This window comes from Acinonyx jubatus, chromosome D4 (assembly GCF_027475565.1).
Source record: "Acinonyx jubatus isolate Ajub_Pintada_27869175 chromosome D4, VMU_Ajub_asm_v1.0, whole genome shotgun sequence".
Classification (NCBI taxonomy): Eukaryota; Metazoa; Chordata; class Mammalia; order Carnivora; family Felidae; genus Acinonyx; species Acinonyx jubatus.
In genome coordinates, this window is record NC_069391.1 from 89,159,489 (window position 1) to 89,179,790 (window position 20,302).

At 51.7% G+C, this 20,302-nt stretch overlaps 1 protein-coding gene across 2 annotated transcripts in view; it reads right to left on the minus strand.

Moving 5' to 3' along the window:
* SYK (spleen associated tyrosine kinase) overlaps positions 1-20,302 on the minus strand; it is an 84,644-nt gene that overhangs the window by 21,285 nt on the left and 43,057 nt on the right. The window contains exons 4-7 of one of the 2 annotated variants that reach the window (XM_053205351.1): positions 14,315-14,453; positions 10,625-10,706; positions 10,222-10,271; positions 8,547-8,615 (exon numbers count right to left, since the gene is read on the minus strand). In XM_053205351.1, the coding sequence (XP_053061326.1) occupies positions 8,547-8,615; positions 10,222-10,271; positions 10,625-10,706; positions 14,315-14,453 (340 nt within the window). The remainder of the gene's footprint in view (positions 1-8,546; positions 8,616-10,221; positions 10,272-10,624; positions 10,707-14,314; positions 14,454-20,302) is intronic. The other variant, XM_053205352.1, reaches the window with a different exon arrangement.

The following is a 20,302-nucleotide window of genomic DNA, read 5'->3' on the forward strand; positions in this document are numbered from 1 at the left end:
GCTCAGGTCATGATCTCACGGTTCGTGGGTTCGAGCCCCGCGTCGGGCTCTGTGCTGATGGCTCAGAGCCTGGAGCTGCTTCAGATTCTGTGTCTCCCTCTCTCTCTGCCCCTCCCCCACTCAAAAATAAATAAACATTAAAAAAGAAGAAACTGTGAATATCTACTAGCTGCTTCCACGCCCTTCCTGACTCCAAAGCGTCTACACAGTCCTAGTTTCTGCCTGTATCTTACCCTCCACGGAGATCTAGCTACGTGTGGGGAAGATGCCAGAGGGGGGCACCGGCCAGTGAGCTATTGGTCCCATGGGGACGCGGCTGCCGCTGGCCACAGCCCAGTGCTGCTAATAATGACAATAATCACAGACCCCGTGCAGGGGGGGGAACCTGTTTTCCGAACCCGAAGGAAAGGAAATCTGCCCAGTACTCGGAGCAGGTAACGGAAAACGGTTTGCTGGCTGTTATTAATGGCAACGACTCTTATTATTTATTTGATGTGCGTTAATTTGCATTATGAAATAAGAGGGTGTGGGGATGAGCTACTCCTTACGTCCCTATAAACTTTCCCTCCTGAAAGTCTCCATCTTGAGTCTTCCTGGCCACCTCCACCCCCTCAACTGAAAACAAGGGTCAATTGGTCAATTTGGTTCGTGGAAAAAAAAAAATCACAATTCAAACTCTGTTTTTGGTTTGTTTTGGTGTGACTTGAATAGGGGTTTACATACCCATGAACCTCATCGGCGCCCAAACACCGGCCACGAAGAAGTGAAATACTGCCAGATGTTGGAGAAATTTAAAGAAACGGAGACATCAAGCTTAATTTTACATTGCCACTTGTTTTGCGTCACACAATGCGTCCTCACCCGCCCTCCTGACATCACAGGACCCGGAACCACAAGTACGATAATAGAGTCACAAGGCACCGCGGCCACGCCTTGGCCACTTGTCTCCAAAACCTTGACCTCCTTGTTCAGGCCGACTACCGAGCGCCACGGGCCCACTGCTCACAGTGGCAAAGGCCCAGGTGACCAGGCTATGGGACGCCCGCTCTCACGTGTCAACCGGTGGTCCTGGCTCCACGTTCTCCTCTGACTACCTGAGCGTTCCCGCCGCACTCACAGGAGAGGCACCACATGTTGAGGGTGCAAACGGTGTAAGGCACAGTTGTGCATTCGCTACACCCGAGTTTCGTCTTGCCCACCACTGGTGCTCCATAAAAATGTGCCAAACACGTACCAACGAATGAATGAATGAGTGAGTGAATGAATGAGTGAACAGAGATAATGTCTCAAAGCTGGGAGATGTGAAGAATGAGTCAGTGTGATTTAAAACCGATTTAGGGGCGCCTGGGTGGCTCCGTCGGTTGAGTGCCCAACTTCGGCTCAGGTCACGATCTCACGGTCTGTGAGTTCGAGCCCTGCATTGGGCTCTGTGCTGATGGCTCGAGGCCTGGAGCCTGCTTCGGATTCCGTGTCTCCCTCTCTCTCTGCCCCTCCCCTGCTTGTACTCTCTCTCTCTTAAAAATAAACATTAAAAAATTAAAAAAAAAAGCTTCTTTTAGGTTTACATTTACTATCCTTTCAACGTCTCTGATCTTGGCTGCAGGTGGGAAACTGAGATCCAAAGACAAAACTTTGACACGAGGACCCGCCGTCCTGGGCAAGGGGAGGGCACCAGCACCCCTTCTCCTGACCTTGAGACCTGCCCTGTGACCCTTAGCGCAGTATCCTGGGGCTATAACTGCTTCACCCTGAGCGAATGTTCTTCAGAGCAGTGGACTTCACAAATTAAAGGCAGAAGGCAGTGACCTGACAAGTGAATCCCATGGGGAAGGATTGGACAGCAGAGGTGGGGGTGTGTAAGTGACAGGGACACCAGGGCACCAAGAGCAGGTGGGAACCACCAGTGATGGCCACAGTGACATCGGCAGGGTGGTGCTCACCCCCGGTCTGCCTCGGAGTAAGGACCGACCCGGGTTGGGGTCTCCCTCAGAAGGTCAGGCAGGCCCCCGTTTTCAGCCGAGGAGGCCGTGTGGACCACCACTCTGTTACGAGCCTTCACGGCCTGACCGAGCCCCACAGGACACTCACTAACCACATCTGCTCCCTGGCTGGGCCCCCAGGTCCTCCTCATCCTCACTGGGGGGGCAGAGGATGACACTCTGGAGAATGTTCTTTGGAAGAAATGGGAGATTGTCTGTCGTGTCAGTTACCAGGGCGGCAGTGACACTGTGACGAAAGTAAAGACGTGAAACGAGTTTCCTGTCTCCTGAAGTGTTCGATGGATACGCCACTTAGTAGGACAACGCCCAACACCCTCTGGGATCGAGGGTTCACAGCTGAAAAGAATTCAAAGACTTTGTTTGTACAGAATGGGCTCTGAGGCAGGATGCTAAGTTATAAAAGTATTGATGAGTATTACAACTTAACGACATTTTAATTTAGTGAAAAACATACTGCGGGCCTATTATATCATTTATCATTATTCTTTCTGATTTGTGTCGGTGGTTTATTCCGCCCTAATCAATATCAGCGCCCTGTCTGCATAGAGAACAAGGTGTAAACGAAATGTTGGCAGGTGCGTTTTCCCCGTGTTTGCGGATGTTCCAAACAGAGCTCAGGCCCGCCGGCCACCACTAGATGGCGCTAGGTCCCTGCGTGTTCTGCGTCCCAAAGACCAACTTGCGCCTTTTCTTCAAGTTTTAGGCACGGAGGTGAAAACAGGTCACTCCACAACAATAAAAATAAGACCAGATTAGGTCTGAAATTCGAATCCCCCATCTCTCACTGGCCGGGCTTGACCGCAAGTGTAATACTCTCTGGGAGCCGATGTGTAGCTGGGGATTCAGAAGTGAACAGACGAGTAAAAATACATTGTCCTCACAGCGTTGACAGGTAACCCAGCTTCCTGACTTGTGTGTCTGGAGCTGTGTCCTAACATCCATTTCTAGACCTTAATTTTTAGACTCCTTGACAGACATTTTGCAGTCAGGCACAGCAGTAATGAAGGTGGCCCCATATGTGTCACCGTTGCAGGGACTAAGAAGGGGCTGTAGGCCTCAGAGCCATCGCGGATGGGGCTCTGGTCTCTGGTGGCATGACCGTGGTCCCAGTGGGGAGCAGGGACCCGCGGTCGAAGGCACACTTCCTCGGCCAGGGCACGGAACGATACCGAGTCTGCTTCAAATTCACGCCAACTGACACCTGAACCTCACGATTGATCCTCTCTCACCTTCGGAGCAGAGGTCCACAACGTGGCCCTTGACAGTGACGTGGAAACATGTTTTCTCAAGGGTCTGGGTCACTGCTTCAGCGTTACTGTGTAAGTGGGTATGACTCCACAGCCCCTCTTTCCTTTCCTTCCCTCTTGCAACTCAGCCCCAGAGAACTGTGTATTTAAATATGAGACTTAAAAATACCCCTGTCACCAGTGCAGAGGTTGGCATGAAACACGGGTTTCAATGTGAAATTCTGGAACACGTTTCCACCGAGGTAAACGTCCATGCTGTGTGGCGTTTTGAGGGCACGCGCCTTGGTGACACAAGGCTGGGGTGCTGTCTTTTAAAATGCTGCTGTTCAGACTCTGCTGGTTCTCTGTTTGTGTGCTTAGCGAAGCACGACGAACATTCTGGTATCTGGTAGTGGTAGGGGCTTCGTTCATTGAAGGATTTCCAGTCTTCAAAGCAAGTGTGTGGAGGGGTGGGGAGAGGGTGAATCATACTTGCATTCATAATTTGACTTTGTTTCTGTGTTTAGGTGTGAAGATGTTCCTAACCTCTAAGGAAAATTTTAAAATATCCCTGCTCCTCAGTTTTTATTAGGACATCTCTAATATCTGATTAACAAGCTTTTTCAAGTCAAAACACACTTTTCATTAACCACCCACATGCTAGAATTAATTCAAGTTCTGACATGTACTTTTTGTGCCTGAATCATTAAAAACAACTCTGTATGTTGGTCAAATTAACAAACTCAAGAGCGTCATTTGCACCTTAGCTAACCAGACGGGGTATCTGACATAATTCCCCTAAATGCTTCCTCCTGACTGCTTCACGAATAGAAAATTCCTCTTCTATTTACAAAAACATAAATACCAGCTCTCCTAACATATTTCTGAATAGCGATTAAAATACATTTAATCCATAACTTAAATCACACAATGCTTCTTTATTGATATCTTTGGCATCTAGGGAAAATCAATGGATATTTCAAAAATGTTATAAATTTAAATAGGCAATAGCCTTTTTTTTTTTTTTGCCAGAGACGTATCTTCATAGTATTAATCAGATTAATTAGTTTCTTTTTTAAAAATGCTTATTTATTTTTGAGAAAGAGAGGGTGGGCAGGGGAGGGTCAGAGAGAGGGAGACACAGAATCTGAAGAGGCTCCAGGCTCTGAGTTGTCAGCGCAGAGCCCGACTTGGGCTCGAACTCACAAACTGTGAGATCATGACCTGAGCTGAAGTAGAACGCTCAACCATCTGAGCCACCGGGCGCCCCAGATTAATTAGCTCCTAATCCTAATTCTAATTAGAAATTCTTTCTAATTTCCCTTTTTAAAACTATTATTAAATAAATTCAAGAGGTACAAATTTTAAAAGGCACGGCAGGGTTTACATCGAAACAGGAGTCTCCTTGACAGCCCTGTCTCGTACTCTCACAGCAACTGCTTTTACCGGTGTCGTTATTACTGTATTTCTTCCAGAACATTCTATATTCTATCAGCACATATTCGTCACTTGCAACTAAGGCTGTATTTTGGAAACAATTGTAGATCTCAGCTGTCTCCCACAGTGTGAGTTTTATTGTAACTGGTTTCTTTCCCAGTGATAGACTTTTAAATGGTTTCCAGACTTTGTCAGTTATACGGTGCCGGAGTGAACACCTTCACATGTACGTGGTTGTGCATACATGTAACAATATTACACACGTAGAGATAACATTGCAGGCAAGAAGTCACGTGTGCTTTTATTTCTGGTGGATGTTATGAAACGACCTTTTTTTTCGAGGCTGTATCGCTTCCAGCAAAGTGTAGAAGGGCTTATTAGCCTCCTCCCACACCATGCCATCAAGCTTTTTACTTGAGTCCATTTCACAGATGGACATAACGGGGCACCAGAGGTTCACCTTGCGTATCTCTCGTTATGAAATGGAGTGGCTTCCCCTATGTTTACATTTTCCTATGTTTTCCCTATAAGAGAAATACAAATATATTTGCTTTACTAACAACTGCCTGCTGACATCCTCTGCCGTTAGCCTGTTAGTTAAAACTCTTACTGACTTACAGAATTTCTATGTATTAAAGATCTTAGCCTTACACGTGTGTCATTACCAATACTTATTCCCAGTTTTTTATTTCCTTTGATGATATTATGTTCCTTATCCATGCATGTGTTCATTTTTAGGTAGTCTTACAGATATTTTAGGTAGTCTTAGTGATATATATTAATAGTTTAAGAAGAGGAGACATGTTTGGGGTGCCTGGGTGGCCCCAACTTTTGGTTAAGCGTCCAACTCTTGGTTTCAGTTCAGGTCATAGTCTCCGATTTCGTGAGTTCGAGTCCTGAGTCAGGTTCTGCACTGACCGTCGGGCTCTGCACCAGATACCAGAAACTGCTTGGCATTCTCTCTCTCTCTGTCTCTTCCCTTCTGCTCTCTCTCTCTCTCAAAATAAATTAAAAAGAACTTAAAAAAAAAAGAGGAGACACATTCCTTTAGTGTGAAGATCTACTATGTCTTTTCTAGATCTCTCCGTATTCACCATAAGTGACGAAGCTGGCTTCAGCCTGCTTGGGACAGGGATGGGGTGGGGGTGAGTTGTCTCCTCCCAGGGCTGGGCTGCTGTTTCCTGGGGTGATGGCTTATTGATGTGTCAGTGTGGCTAGTCTGAGCTGTAATCTTCATTATTGAATCAAATTATCATCTTGGTACTGCTATGGAGGGATCCTGCAGATGTAATTGAAATCCCTAGGGGGCGCCTGGGTGGCGCAGTCGGTTAAGCGGCCGACTTCAGCTCAGGTCACGATCTCACAGTCCATGAGTTCAAGCCCCGCGTCGGGCTCTGGGCTGACGGCTCAGAGCCTGGAGCCTGCTTCCCATTCTGTGTCTCCCTCTCTCTCTGCCCCTCCCCTGCTCATGCTCTGTCTCTCTCTGTCTCAGAAATAAATAAACATTAAAAAAATTAAAAAAAAAAAAAAAGAAATCCCTAATTCGTTAATTTAAGATTATCATGGGTGGGCCTGGCTTAATCAGCTGAGAGTCCTTTGGGGAGAGTTGAGGCTTTGCCAAGAGAGAAAAAGAGAAAGGTGGAGGACGGACTGACCCCCCGGCTGCGGACGACAACTTTAAGCATCTCCGAAGAGTTCCGTCCTGCTCCTGAAGTTCCAGTTCCGTCCTGCTCCTGAAGTTCCCTTCCTGACGGTCTGCCCTACAGACACGGGACCCGCATATACAGCCCCCATAATAGCATAAGGCGAGTCCTTGTGACAAACCTATGCTCGTATGTGAGTGCACGCGTGTAGTGTATGTAAATATGTGTGCACGCGTGTAGTGTATGTAAATATGTATGTACGCGTGTGTGTGTCTGTTTTGTACACAAATCTCCAGCTGGTCACGCTCCCTTGGCTGAACCCTGCGTGGTGCACTTAGGAACCACGTAACAAAGATACGCATAGAACGCTGTCTGTCTACAGTGAAACCGCCCATCCCCGGGGCTGCACGGGGGTTGGGGGGCTGTGTGTTGGCACACAGGGTTGGGCCACCATACAGGGGATCATGAATAAAGAAATCATGGCAACCGGCGGTGTGGCCCACGTCTACAGGGGATCCCCCATGGCAGACAGGCAGGCCCTGTGCATGGAGGGGCCACGGAAGCCAGCGAGCAAGGGGTCTGGGCACCATGCATGCCACGCATCCTGCCCCGAGCTCTTCTACGCAGCTCTGTCGGGGGGCGGTGTCCGATTACAAACTCCTGAATCTTGTGTTTGACCATCAAACCCCGGTAGCAAGGTCGCAAAGTTGAACTACATTGTAATTACAGCCTTGAAAAGCTGACAGCTTGTGATTATGAACACGCACCTTGAAGCAGAATCCGCTTTGCATCACCTCGGTTGATGGGTGCCATCTGGCCCCTTCAGCAGGAAACACTGCTGGACCCCGGGCCTGTGCAGAGCCCTCTCCCAAGGGAAGGGACGAATGCCAAGGCCACGCGGGCCAGCAGGCGGCAGTGGGAGAGCTGTGCTAGGGAGCATGGGGTCGCTGACCTCTTCAGGACCACAGCCTCAATCACATGCCGGTCCTGGGACCTTCTAGCAAACACCAAGCGGTGTGGCAAAGTGGGCACTGGACACAGAGAATGTGTCACCTTGACAACCTGGTCCCCAACTCCTAAAATGCCACCCTTAGCAAAGGCAGCCTCGAATGTAGCACCCCCCCCCCACCCCCCCAAAGCACTGCCCCCTCCTAGCTGAGCCTTCCTGCGGGCTGACCCACGCTTCCTGGGCCCTTGACATTCAGACAGCCATTCCGTTTCATTCAGCTCATCAAACGTCACGCTCAACTCCCCTCTCTGGTCTGCCGTCAGCGCGACTGAGAACGCCTTCAGTAGGACGGCTCCCTTGGAACATTCCTCCTAAATGAAATCTCAGGACTTTTATGCTTTTTCGTTTCTGTAGTTTCTAGCAAGTACTGTAGCCAACTTGTATCCTGTGTTGATGCCCAACTGTATGTCTGGGAAAATGCCAATTGATGTGAACGTGGAAAGAATTAGTAATGAAAGAATTTTCTACCACCAATGATAAAAGCACAAAAAACAATCCATACATAATATAGGTCTGTGTATCTATACACACACACACGCATGCACATATATATATGGAGACGATTCATTATAAATAAAAATCATTAAAATAATTTGGCTTCTTTCCTCCTAATCCAATCACACAGCCAAATATAAAACCCCTTCCTATGTCAACCTTACTGCCCCATAAAGAAAACAGGTATTTCTAATCCTCAAATGTCCACATCTGTCTTCATGCACGTTCTACCTCCAGTTCCGTGCTGGAAGCCGACAGCCGTAATGCAGGTACTGTCGCACTTGGTGTCCACAAAATAAACCGTCTTAGGCGCTAAACCCTGGCATTCCTCCCGGCAGCGTGTGATTTGTGCGACCGGCTCCCATTCCTGCAACACGGGATTCTGGCAACAAAGTCACGCGGCTCACTTTGAAACGATTTTCCGACACGAGGCTCCCGCTTTCCCCGTCGACCCAAATGACTTTCAAGCGCACATTCAGCAGAGAGGGCACGCTCGCGGCGTGGACTTGGTGGCAGTGACCAGGACCCACAAGGAAAGCACAGGAGGCCCGGGAGGGGGCTGCTGACCGGGGCTGCACACGGCAGACAGGAGAGCAGAGCAGCGGGACGGGGGGGGGGGGGGGGGGGGGGGTCAGGGCAGCACACGCGGAGGCCAGCGGGCACCGGAGCAGGGGTGCCGCGTACGGGACAATCCTACCACTCAGTCAAGGACCGCAAGCAGGGGACGCTTTAGCACCTTTCTGTGGCCAGGCTTTGGGAAGGAGTATGATTTGATTCTTGAGATAATTCCACCCGCTGACCATGTCTAGAAACCATAACGGCAAAGAGGAATAGTAAATGTTTCAGAAAACAAACACGGGCTACCTTACATGACATACTATTTCGACTTGCTTTACAATGATCACCGCCAGCCCCCTCCACGTTCCGCTAAGAGATTCAGCACCAGCAACACTGGGTCACTGGGGAGGCTTCAGGAAAAGCCCACCACGTGAGCAGAAGGATCGGGAAAAATATTTTGGTAACAGTTTCCATGGAGAGCTGTAAGATCAGGGCTGTTATGTTAAATAGTAGATTACTGAATCACAAACTCGAGGCAAATCATTCTAAAGAATAAATCAGATGGTGCCCAATTCTGTTACATCTTTGGGGTGTTGGTTCTAAGGTGTTTGTGGAAATTCCAGACTAGGACACGTGGGGCATGTATTTATTTTTTTTCCCTGTATGTGTCTCACCAGTTAATAAAAAGGTTTTCCAGAATAGCGAATGTCCTGAAGCTACTGGGTGATGCGTGGCTACATACAGGCTTGATGTTCTTTTATGAGCTCTCAGCCCTGAGCCCTCACCCATCTCAGAGGAAGAGAAAACTGTTTCATGGAACACACATGTTCCAGTAGACTCTCCAGGCCCAGGAGCCGCGTAAAGCGTAAAATAAAATGATCACTCCACAGAGGTGCTATATTTTAGACGCTGGCGCCAAAGTTCACTGGTACTTTAGCAAATTCCTAATCGCCCCCATCCAGTGGCAGCTACTGGCCCCAGAGAGCCTCGCTGCTTCAACACAGACACAGCCTCTGAGCCGTCAACGGGCCTTACCCGGGAGAGAACGTTTATTCTCTGTGGATTTTGTTTTTTAAGGGTTAACAGGCAAATCGGGAGACGTGGAGCACACAACTCAGGATGGGGGAATTTTATACTTTAAAGGACACTGAAGGTGCACACCGAGGTCCCCCAAAAGGAGCAGGACCCAGTCCTGTCTTGAGTATAAACCTGTGTGTCAGCTTGGAACAGTCGGGAGGTAGGAGACTGGCAGGATTCTCTCTTTAGGGGCGTGTGCTGGGCAAGCCCACGTGGAGACATGGGGACAGGTGACATTCTCACCTCCTACTGACATGGAGGGAGAGGCCAGTACCTGCCTTCTCTGGGGGCTTCTCCTCGTCTGATGCAGCTGAGCATCCCAGCCCCTCCCCAAACCTCCTCCGCTAAGCTACTGCCAGACCAGCTCTCCTGAAAGGTCGAGTCTTCTGAGAACGATGATTTAACCAAGAGAGCTGGCGGGGGGGGCGGGCTCAGTGAGACATCTTGCACCCCAGACTCACTACAGCGACCACGCACACGATCTCATGGATCGTGCACACGGCTCCACACAGATGGCTCGGGGCTGGGCCAGAGCTGGAGGCTACCACTCCCGAATCCACTAGGGGGCGTCCTTCTGATTTAACACTGGGTGTCCCAGCCTAACCTACAAATAGCCTCCGCCGGCCTGGAACTAAAAGTAGGCTGATTCTAGCTGACACCCCCCCGGTCGCAGTTTACCAAGGTGACAAAAGCAACAGTCACCTCTACCCTTGAGTGCTAAACCTTGCACTAACATATGGCCTCTTCACCCAAGGGGCAGTTCTGGTAACACTTACTGCAGGATGTGGACCTGGGAGGGGCGCCCGGGCTCCGAAGTTGATATTTCCTGGGTGGAAAGAGCACGGTCGGTTAGGGCTAAGTCCCGGGAAACCCGCAACACGCCTCCCTGCCCCCCACAGATCACTCAGCCTGACTGTCCAACTGTCCTGCCTGGGGCGCCATTTTTTTTCATTGTCTTCTCTTCACTCGCCTTTCTTACCCACGCAGTTAGAGTCAGTCCGTTTTCTAAGATTAAAGTTATTGGCTACATTTTGATTAATTGGACTGATCCGACAACATTTTTTATTGATCTGTAAAAGTAAGTCCTCATCCCACCTGAACCTGGGACAGGCCAAAAGGAACACAAGGCTGATTGTTGTCAACATCTGAGACACAGAGTTTCCAACATCAGGGACTCACCTGTCTGCCCGCCAATTTTCTGACACGGAACTGTAAGAACTCTTAACAGCCCATCTGCTTTATAAGAATAATGCTCCACTAGCTGAAAAAGAAGAAAGTAAGAGCCGTGCATAACAGAGGCAGGAAATAGAGAAATCCCACCTGGGGCAGCCGACTCCCCTTTCAGACCTTAAGTGTGGCTCGAGGACAATAAAACATGCTTCCTTGGGAGCTCATCCTGCTCCCTTCCCATGGCCCCTCCCCCCGGCCTCAGATTCTGCACTGAAGTCCACATGCCACCTCCCATCTGGACTTGACCTCATTCTCCCCACACCCTTGCATCCACCCATCCACCCACCCATCCATCCATCCACTCATCCATCCATCCATCTACCCACCCAGCCAGCCAGCCAGCCACTCATCCGTCTATCCATCCATCCATCCACCCACCTACCCACCCATCCACCCACCCATCCACCCATCCACCCACCCATCCAGCCAGCCAGCCACTCATCCATCCATCCATCCATCCATCCACCCATCCAGCCACTCATCCATCCATCCATCCATCCACTCATCCATCCATCCATCTACCCACCCACGCAGCCAGCCAGCCACTCATCCATCCATCCATCCATCCATCCATCCATCCATCCACCCATCCAGCCACTCATCCATCCACCCATCCACCCACCCACGCAGCCAGCCAGCCACTCATCCAACCATCCATCCATCCATCCATCCACCCACCCACCCACCCATCCATCCACTCATCCACCCACCCACCCATCCATCCACCCACCCACTCATCCACCCAACCCATCCATCCACTCACCCATCCACCCATCTACCCATCCATTCATTCACCCATCCATCCAACCATCCATTCCATCAGCCCTCCCTCCCTTCCTTTTTCAATAGCAAACTCCATTTATTTGTTTATTTCTCCTACATCCGTATGATGTTATAAAAACAAATTCAGCATGCTAGCATTTCTTCCTTTATTCAGTCATTCATGCTAAGCCCCAAGGCAGGACCAAAGGCAAACTAAGATGAATGAGGCATATTTCCTATTCCTGAAGTGCTTCCTCTCTTGATGGAGAGACAGGTAAAGGAATCACAATATACTATTAGTCATTGGTTAATGCTGTACAAGGGCTGTGGGCAAAGGCTTTGGAGGTACCAAGTCATTCAGCCCAAAAGTTTCAGGGAGAAGATGTCAGAGCTGGGTCATCAGGACAGGGTCTTCTAGAGAATGACCTTATGTTGACAGAATGTGGCCATCCTTGGCTAACAGCTCCCAGAAAACCATGACTCATGATGTCCAATTGGCCCATTAAAAAATTAATTAATGGCAAGTAGATTTATTTGTATCTCATCAAAATTACACAATAAGAAGACAGCCTTGGTATTTCATATTTTCTTCTCTCAAACAGACATCTCTTCAGACAACCTAGAATCTTCATATCTGGTATCTGTTCCTTCTCTGTTTATTGGTACCTTTTCCAGTTAAGGACTCTGCTCTTGAATCTCCTCTCAAAACTTACTTGCTTGGGTGAATGTTTGTATCTGTATTTTTTTTAAGTAGGCTCCATGCCCAAGGTGGGGCCTGAACTCACGACTACGAGATCAAGAGTGGTATGCTCTACCGAAGGTGCCAGTCAGGTGCCCCTGAACGAATATATTTTACCCTTCCAGGAAGCACTCTCTTTTTACGTCGTCTTTTATTGTGGTAAGATCTACCTCTAAGCAGGCGTTTCAACGAGACCAGCCCTAACACGCTTCTGAAATAGACACAGAGGCTCTGCCCGCTCCATTGAATGTAACAGCGTGTCCTCGGGCTGACAGTATCGAGGTCCCTCCAGCAGTGAGGTGCCTGTCCATCTTTCCAGTGTCATTCAAATATCTTGTGTTTTCTGACACTGTACCGACAAGGGTGCCTGGATGGTGGGCTTGCACATGAGCGTTTCCCTCCTGGGCAGGGGTCAGCAAACTTCCTCTACAAGGGGCTGGACAGAGATAGTTTAGGCTTTTTTCAGGCCACTTTCCCTGTCACACAGTCCTTTCTTAAAAGAAATCACAAAAGCACTTTGAAGTATAAAAACCACTTCTTCCATAACTATACAAAAACAGGCCAAGGGCCAGATTAGGTCCTGGTTTGTTGACTCCGTCCCCAAAGTAAGCCAGTCCAGCCAAGTGTAGCAATTCCCAACTCCCAGGGAAACAGCTCGGGGCTCCTGGGGGGGGGGGGGGCATGAACAGCGGCCCCTCACGTGGCTCTCAAGAAAAAAAACCACTGAAATCACACCTGTCAAAATGGAAGACAGTGCTGGCCTTCTGAGGCTCTTTCTTAAGCCCAAGGGCTAGAAAACACACACGGGGAAAGATATTAACTAGGGCTGGACACTGACATGCTGGAGGAATCCACGAATACGGGTAGAATCTTGGGAAGAAACTCCAACAATTAGAGACGGTTAACGCTGGGATGAGCCAGTGTGCTGACCTTGGCACTGTGCGTGAACTCACACAAAGGAAATGGTCATCCCGGAGAAGTCCAACGGCTCTGTGGCCGTGTCCTGGTCATGACACCGGGGTCCCCGAGCAGTCGTGCTGGAGGACAGACCCGGGGCCCTTATGTGCACACCATCCACAATTCTTGTAGGAGGTGAGAAACGCTGGTGGGAATTAATACCCACCAGCAACGTCCCCTACTCATCTCTGAGCTGCATTGGGCACTCGTATCTGGTAGGCTGAACGCTCTCTCAAACTGGTGCTGGTGAGTTAAAGCAGAGCCCGTGGCCACTAATGAGCCGCACGGCAGACGATGCCGGTGTTACGACCGATGTGAATAAATACCCAAACACCCGGCATTCAGAAAAGAGGTATTTCGTTTCCAGCCACAGCATTAGGAACCAGAATACATCAGGTGGCGGTTACTGTGCTTTCAAGGAATGAGAATCCTTTCTGCCGGTTTTCAAACAGATGGATTTTGAGTGGAGCCCTTTCCTGCTATCGGCGCCAGTGAGGTTTGGGGTGTGGGCACGTGGACACAACCCTCATCGCGTTCCTCACCCACGAAAGCTCCATGTGGTGGCCACTCGGGCCAGCAGAGTCCCTGGGGTTTCTCTGCTGCTGGACCCAGGAGATTACAGGGTGCCTGGATGAAGTGATATGTGCAGCACGGCCACGGCCATGGCCGTGGCCACGTGTCGCTGTGATGGAAATGAAAACAAGCAGTGTGTTCCCACCTCCGCCCGCTGGAAAGTGCGATGGCATCGATTCCCTGCTCCTTGGTCCCTGTGTGTCTCCCGAATTATGAGCCATATTGGGGTTTACTAGAGGTTGGGTGAAAAAGAATCCCTTTTCAGACCAGAGCTGAAAAATCCTGAATCACCCAGGGAGCGCTGCCCTTTCTGAGTCTCCTTCATTTCCAGAGCTTCCTTCTGCAGCGAGCAAGCACCCGATGCTTTATATAGAGCGAGAAGTGCTCCCAGTCCCCGAGGCATGGCCTCCTGTTCACCTCTGAGCACAGCTCTCCAGGGTGGCCGGCGGGGGTGGGGGGGCCCTCCATGGTGCCCAGAACTTCTGGATTCTGGAGCCTCGTGCACCTGACATCCCCACCTCTGGCCCGGGCTTCCGGGCACCTGAGGGTTGCAAGGAGCCCCTACGGGGACCCAGGTGGGCTTCCTCCCTCGTGAGGACGGCCCATACCTGCCAGAGCGTGTCGAACTTCTTCCCGTCGGGGATGGAGAGCTTCCCCGTCTTGTCCTTATCGATGCGGTAGTGCAGTACCTTCCCCTCGTGCAGCAGGCACAGGGCGTAAGACCCGTTGTCGTTCCTGTCCCGGATCCTGCAAGACAGGAGGCGGCGCGTCAAACCCACACCTGCCCCATGTGCCGCCCGCAGTGCCCGACCTGGGCTCCGGGGCTTGGCCCCCGCGCATAGAGAGGCCCGGCCGGACCCTTGGGTGGGCAGCAGGGGGAGCCCGGGTTCTATGGGCGAGTCTCCGTCCACCTGGGGGAGCCGCCCAGGCAGGCCACCAGCACAGGGCACCCACGGCACAGGGAGAGTCTCTGCGCTGGCCTCTCTTCCCCGAGGTCTGTGTCTGGGGCACAGTCCCAGAAGCCGCAGCACCGCCGGCCGGCCCGGCCCCGGGTGCAGCGTGGATGTGCCTGGGAAGCATCTCACGTCGGAAACTTGCCGACCACAGATGGAGGGGGCGAGGGCCCCCTCTTCCCAGGGCCTTTGGGGCCCTGGCATTTTCCACAATGAGGAAACTAAGCCCCCAAAACGTTTCGCAGAGTGCCCCAGGGCACTGTATTTTGGGAAGAGCTCGAGTGACTCTGCCACGCTGCGTGGGATTTCCGTGCTTTGGGAAAATTTCGGACGCCTCCTTCCGGTTGCAAGAGGTCACCCCCCCGAGACGGGCGTTGGAAACACGTGTGGTCGCCCTCTCCCGCCTGTGGACTCATGCCCAAAGGTAAGTGGACACAGACGGCCGAGCTGTGTGCCAGGTGGGGCTGGACGTTTGCTCTAAGAATACATTTCTCACTGAGTGACACTTGGTTGTGCATGTTGGCCGGGCGGCCTCCACACCCCACTGCTCTGGGCAGCTGGTGCAGGTGCAGGGACACACCCAGACCCCCCTTCTGAAACCTTCTGCACCTTCAGAACAGCTCCTTCCTCCCAACCCAGCCACGCCACCAGCACCCCAGGCGTGAACCTGTCTTCACAGCCCCGCGGCCGGCTAAGGCCTGTTCGTCATTGTCAAAACAAAAAACCACCACACAGAAGGGGTAAGACCTATTTTCATACGGGAGGAGAACGGAGTCTTCTTTATAAGAAGCTCTTTTATAATGTGGAATGCGGGGCTGCTCATATTTTACTCCATAAGCACCCGCGGCCAACAAAAAGGGTGGTTTGGAGGGATGAAGAACTCGGTGAAATGAACCCTGAGCGTGAGAAATTGACACATGCGCAGACCAAAGGGGACCGCGGGAGGACCATGTCCATGGGTTGTTCCAAAAGAGCACTCTCCTTGACTTACAGCCTTTTAGATCTTTGACCTCAGGGTCCTGGAAGCAAGAAAAGGGATCCAAACTCTGGTTTTCTGAATTCGTGCCTAAATTCCAGCACTCCATCTTGCCTGATGCCCGGATTGAAATTTTCTTGTTAAAATTGAGACGGGGGATGGCAGATTGCCCAGGGGGGATGGTGGGACCAGAATAATCCGGGACACGCAGAGTAAGACCACGGTGGAAACACCCCTGGGCACCCTTCAGACTGGCCAAAATGAGAAAGGCTGATAATACCAAGTGCTGCCTAAGAACAGGGTAGCAGGTGCCCTCCATGCTGCTGGGTGGAGTATGATTCTGATCATCTACTTTTGGGAGACAGCTTGGAACTCTCTATGGATCTCAAACCTGTTCAGTCCTTGGGATGCAGAAATCCACACTCCTAGGTAAAAAAAAAAACTGATGCCCCCTGTGCCCGGAAAGTATGCGGGTGTGTTTACAGCAGCTTTATCTGTGATTGTCCCAAACCGTAAACAACCTAAATACAGGTCCACTGAGAGCAGACAGAATGAGCACGTAAATTCTGGGGTATTCGCACGACACAACATCACAGAACAATCCGACGGCCGAATGGCAATGACACAGACCACAGGGGACTCCCAGGAGCATAAAACACACGTCACGATTCCATGTGCACGGGTTCCCAAACAGGCAAGGGCAAATGGTTTGTTTGGAGGTGCACACCTAGATCCTAGGTGATAAAACCAAAGAAGAAGAAGAAAAAAAATTGAGGGTACGTCGGACACCAGAATCCAGGAAGTGGTGTCCTCGAGCTGTGAGCGGGGCGGGCCCCCCGCCACATTGGTTTTCCTTCTCTCCCCTGGCGGTGTTTGCTTTGTGAGTATTCACGGATCTGCACCTCAACACGGCGATGCACTCATTCGTGTGTTTTCTGTTTCGTGAGAAAAACAGTATAAGGAGAGATCTGGCGCAAGGAGGAGATACGGCAGGTCTTGCTTTTGGACAAGGGATTTCTGCAAAAGCACACACCTCCTTTGGCCCCCTCCCACCCCCTATCGGCACCCCCCCCCCCCCCCGCAGCCCCAGGGCACAGGTCCTGAAGCAGAGTCCCTCTGTCCCGGAGCTCCAGCCAGGCAGCCTGTGGCCAGCTCACGGGGATCCCGGCAGCGACAGCCAGCCGGGCAGCAGACAAGCTGCTTGACAGTCCCCCCCCCCATGGCAGCTGGCAGGAAACGAGGGCAGAGAAGGAAACCCACAGGCCCAACTTCTGTAGGTGGCGAGGACCAGAGGCCCGGTGATGCTAACGGCCGGCAGCTGTGAGGTATCTGCTGGCTTCAGGCAGATCCTGGGCTGGGCTATTTTTATTTATTTTTTTTTTTTTTTAATTTTTTTTTTCAACGTTTATTTATTTTTGGGACAGAGAGAGACAGAGCATGAACGGGGAGGGGCAGAGAGAGAGGGAGACACAGAATCGGAAACAGGCTCCAGGCTCCGAGCCATCAGCCCAGAGCCTGATGCGGGGCTCGAACTCACGGACCACGAGATCGTGACCTGGCTGAAGTCGGACGCTTAACCGACTGCGCCACCCAGGCGCCCCTGGGCTATTTTTAATCTAACACACGCGGAAAACTGGTTTGGAAGCCGAAGCGGCCCCTCCTGCTCCCCCAGAAAGCTCGCTCTGCCCCAGCACCCCCACCAGGTTTGTGGCACTGACCCCTCCCCCGCAAAGAGGGGGAGCAAAGGCTCAGCTCCCAGCTCCTCTCCTGCGCTAGGGGCCAGCCAGCCTCAGGCACATTCGCGGAAGCCCCAGAATGTCTCTTCCCCTGTGGGTCTCTTGGAAGAAGCAAGCCGACAACACATTTGTGTTTTGCTGTCACGGTGCTGTGAACTATAGCCGGGCCGCAAAGCTGTCGCACGGTGACTCTCCTTGGTCGGAGGGCAGCAGAGGGCAGGAGAGCCCCCCGCCTCCCAGGCTGCGTGTCTCAGGCTCTGGGCTGGGCTGGCCTTGCCCCTCCCAGATGCCGAAGCCCTTGGCCCAGGAGGGGAGGCGGGGGGGGGGGGGGGGGTGGGGTGGAGGCCTGGAGCAGCTGCCCCCTTGTCCACCCTCCGACGCCTCCTAGATCGGAGAGGATGTGTGCTGGCAATGCCCAGGCAGTGGCAGGGAGGGAGGACCACCTCCCTCTCTGCCACCCAGGTCCTGACACGTTGTGCCATGTCTGCGGCAGACAGAACAGGACAGCAGGGCACAGCCTCCTGCGTGGCCACAGAGCCACAGAGCATGGTTGGCTGGAGGGGAGGAGGGCTGGGGTGGCCGTGTGTACCCGACGATGGCCGTGGCTGGGGCGGGCTGTCCGGACGGACCGGGAGGGCTCACCCCTCCCGTGCAGGGTAGTGATGTGCTGGGCGGGACCTCGGGCCAACCGTCCACAGAAGAGGAGAGCTGGAGGGCTGGCGCCCTCCCGGTCCGCAAGAGACGCATGGAAATGCACCTTCCGGGCACCGTCGCCTTGCATCATAGCGAAAGGAGGCACATGTACGCTCCATGCAAAGCAGGACCGGCACGGAACGTGGGTCTGCATCTGACGCCTCCGTCTCTCCCCCGGCCCGTGGAACCAGGCCATGCCCCTCCTCTCAGCTTCACGGGCGCCTTGGTCAGATCAATGGGCTGCTACTGCCATCAGCCCACAGCCCCTTGAACATTTACTTTAGACAGGCCGTGCCGTGACGCTGACCCGGACCCACAGAGCCACACGTGTCAAACAACGTGGTGTCCCTTGACCGCTGATGGGGGCACCGGATGGTCACTGCAGCACGTGGGGCTGGGGGCCAGCCACACCCGATCTCACTCATCAGCGGACAAGGGCAAGGGCTTTCCTAAACCCACACCCTGCTTTTCAAACTTAAGTATATAACAAGAAGGGAGGTGGAGCCTAAGCTGGGGAAAGGGGGCAGTAAATACGAAGAGTGACAACAAAAATGTGGGTTTGGTGTAAGGGCAAATACGAGTGTGGCCCTGCCGCGGACAGGGCAGCGGGGCCGCCGGACCCGAAGAAGAGATCCTCCCAGGCTCTGGGAGACAGCAGTCCCGACACAGGAGGCTCAGGATTCCAATAGGTGCACGGCGATCAAACTGAGCTCGAAAAGATCACGAAGACATAAGGAAACATGAATTAGGAGATCGAGGGCAGGGAGGGAAGGAGAGCGGAGGACACAGAGGTTTGAACCCTTAAGGACTTTCATATTGGAGTCACTGATCACTGGAAGGTTGAGCTCCCTGTGTACGAAGTGTTCAAGGAAACAAGAGGGGCAATCGTGGGGCGCCCGGGGGGCTCGGTCCGTTGCGCGTCCCATTCTTGATTTCAGCTCGGGTAATGATCTCAGGGTTGTGAGACTGAGTCCCGCATCAGGCTCGGCACTCACGGTGGAGCCTGCTTGAGATTCTCTCTCTCTCTCTCTCTCTCTCTCTCTCTCTCTCTTGCCCCTCCCCACTCTCGCTCTCCTTCTCTCTCTCCCTCTCTCTCTAAAAATAAAGAATAAAAAAGATGGAATTGCAAATATGACCAAGCAATAAAATACTCTACACATGCCCAGGAACGTTAGAGAAACCACCACCGCAACAAAGAGAACTGGTAGAAATTAAACAAAAAAAAAATGTCATTGGCGGGGGGATAAAAAAAACAGTGGTTCAGTTTAAAAGCAGATTAGACACATGAAGTGCCATTTAGTGAACTGAAAGGACGGACACAAAGACATTACACAGGCCAGCACATGGAGAAAAGACGACAGAATGTGAGAAACGATACACAGGATGAATCCAGAAGGTCTATGAGATGTTTAACAGGAGCCTCTGAAGGAATGAATGGTAAGAAAGAAAGAGAGTAGCAGTTGAGGAAAAACTGGCTGAATATTTTCCGGAACCGATGGAAGAAAAGACTCCATGGTTGTAGGGAGCAGACACATGGCGACCACCGGCTTAACTCCGTGCACGGTACCTTGTTCGTCTCCGTAACAACTCAGACAAAACATCAGTTTCCTTCCCCGTTGTGTCATTGAGCAATCTGAGGCCAGAGAGGCAAATTAAATCACATTTGTTCCTTGTTCACAGGGAATGCAAGCGTGCATCCTTATAAGCCATCTCAGTGTCTCTGACGAACGTGCCATATTGTGACTGTATATTTCTTGAATGGCAATGAGTCGTAATTGCATTGAAAAGCATCACTAATGGGGCATCCGGGTGGCTCAGTCGGTTAAACATCCAGCTTTGGCTCAGGTCATGATCTCGCGGTTCATGGGTTCGAGCTGACAGCTCGGAGCCTGGATCCTGCTTGGGATTCTGTGTCTCCCTCCCTTCCTGCCCCTGCCCTGCTCGTGCTCTGTCTCTCTCTCTCTCTCTCAAAAATAAATAAATATTAAAAAAAATGTAAAAAAACAATAAAAGCATCACTGATTCCTATTTCCAAAGCAAGCCCTCCACCTCGCTGGGAGACTGCACAGCACTGGTCAGGGTATCATCTAATATTCAAGGGCGACAGGCCCGCCATCTGGTATCCCCAAGCTTGGGTCCGTACTAGACAAAGGCCATTCAGCTCTGAGCGGCACACCCGATTCTGGCCGGACGCAAGTCTCTTCTTCAGACGGCCACTGTCACTGAACCTCCTCGTCC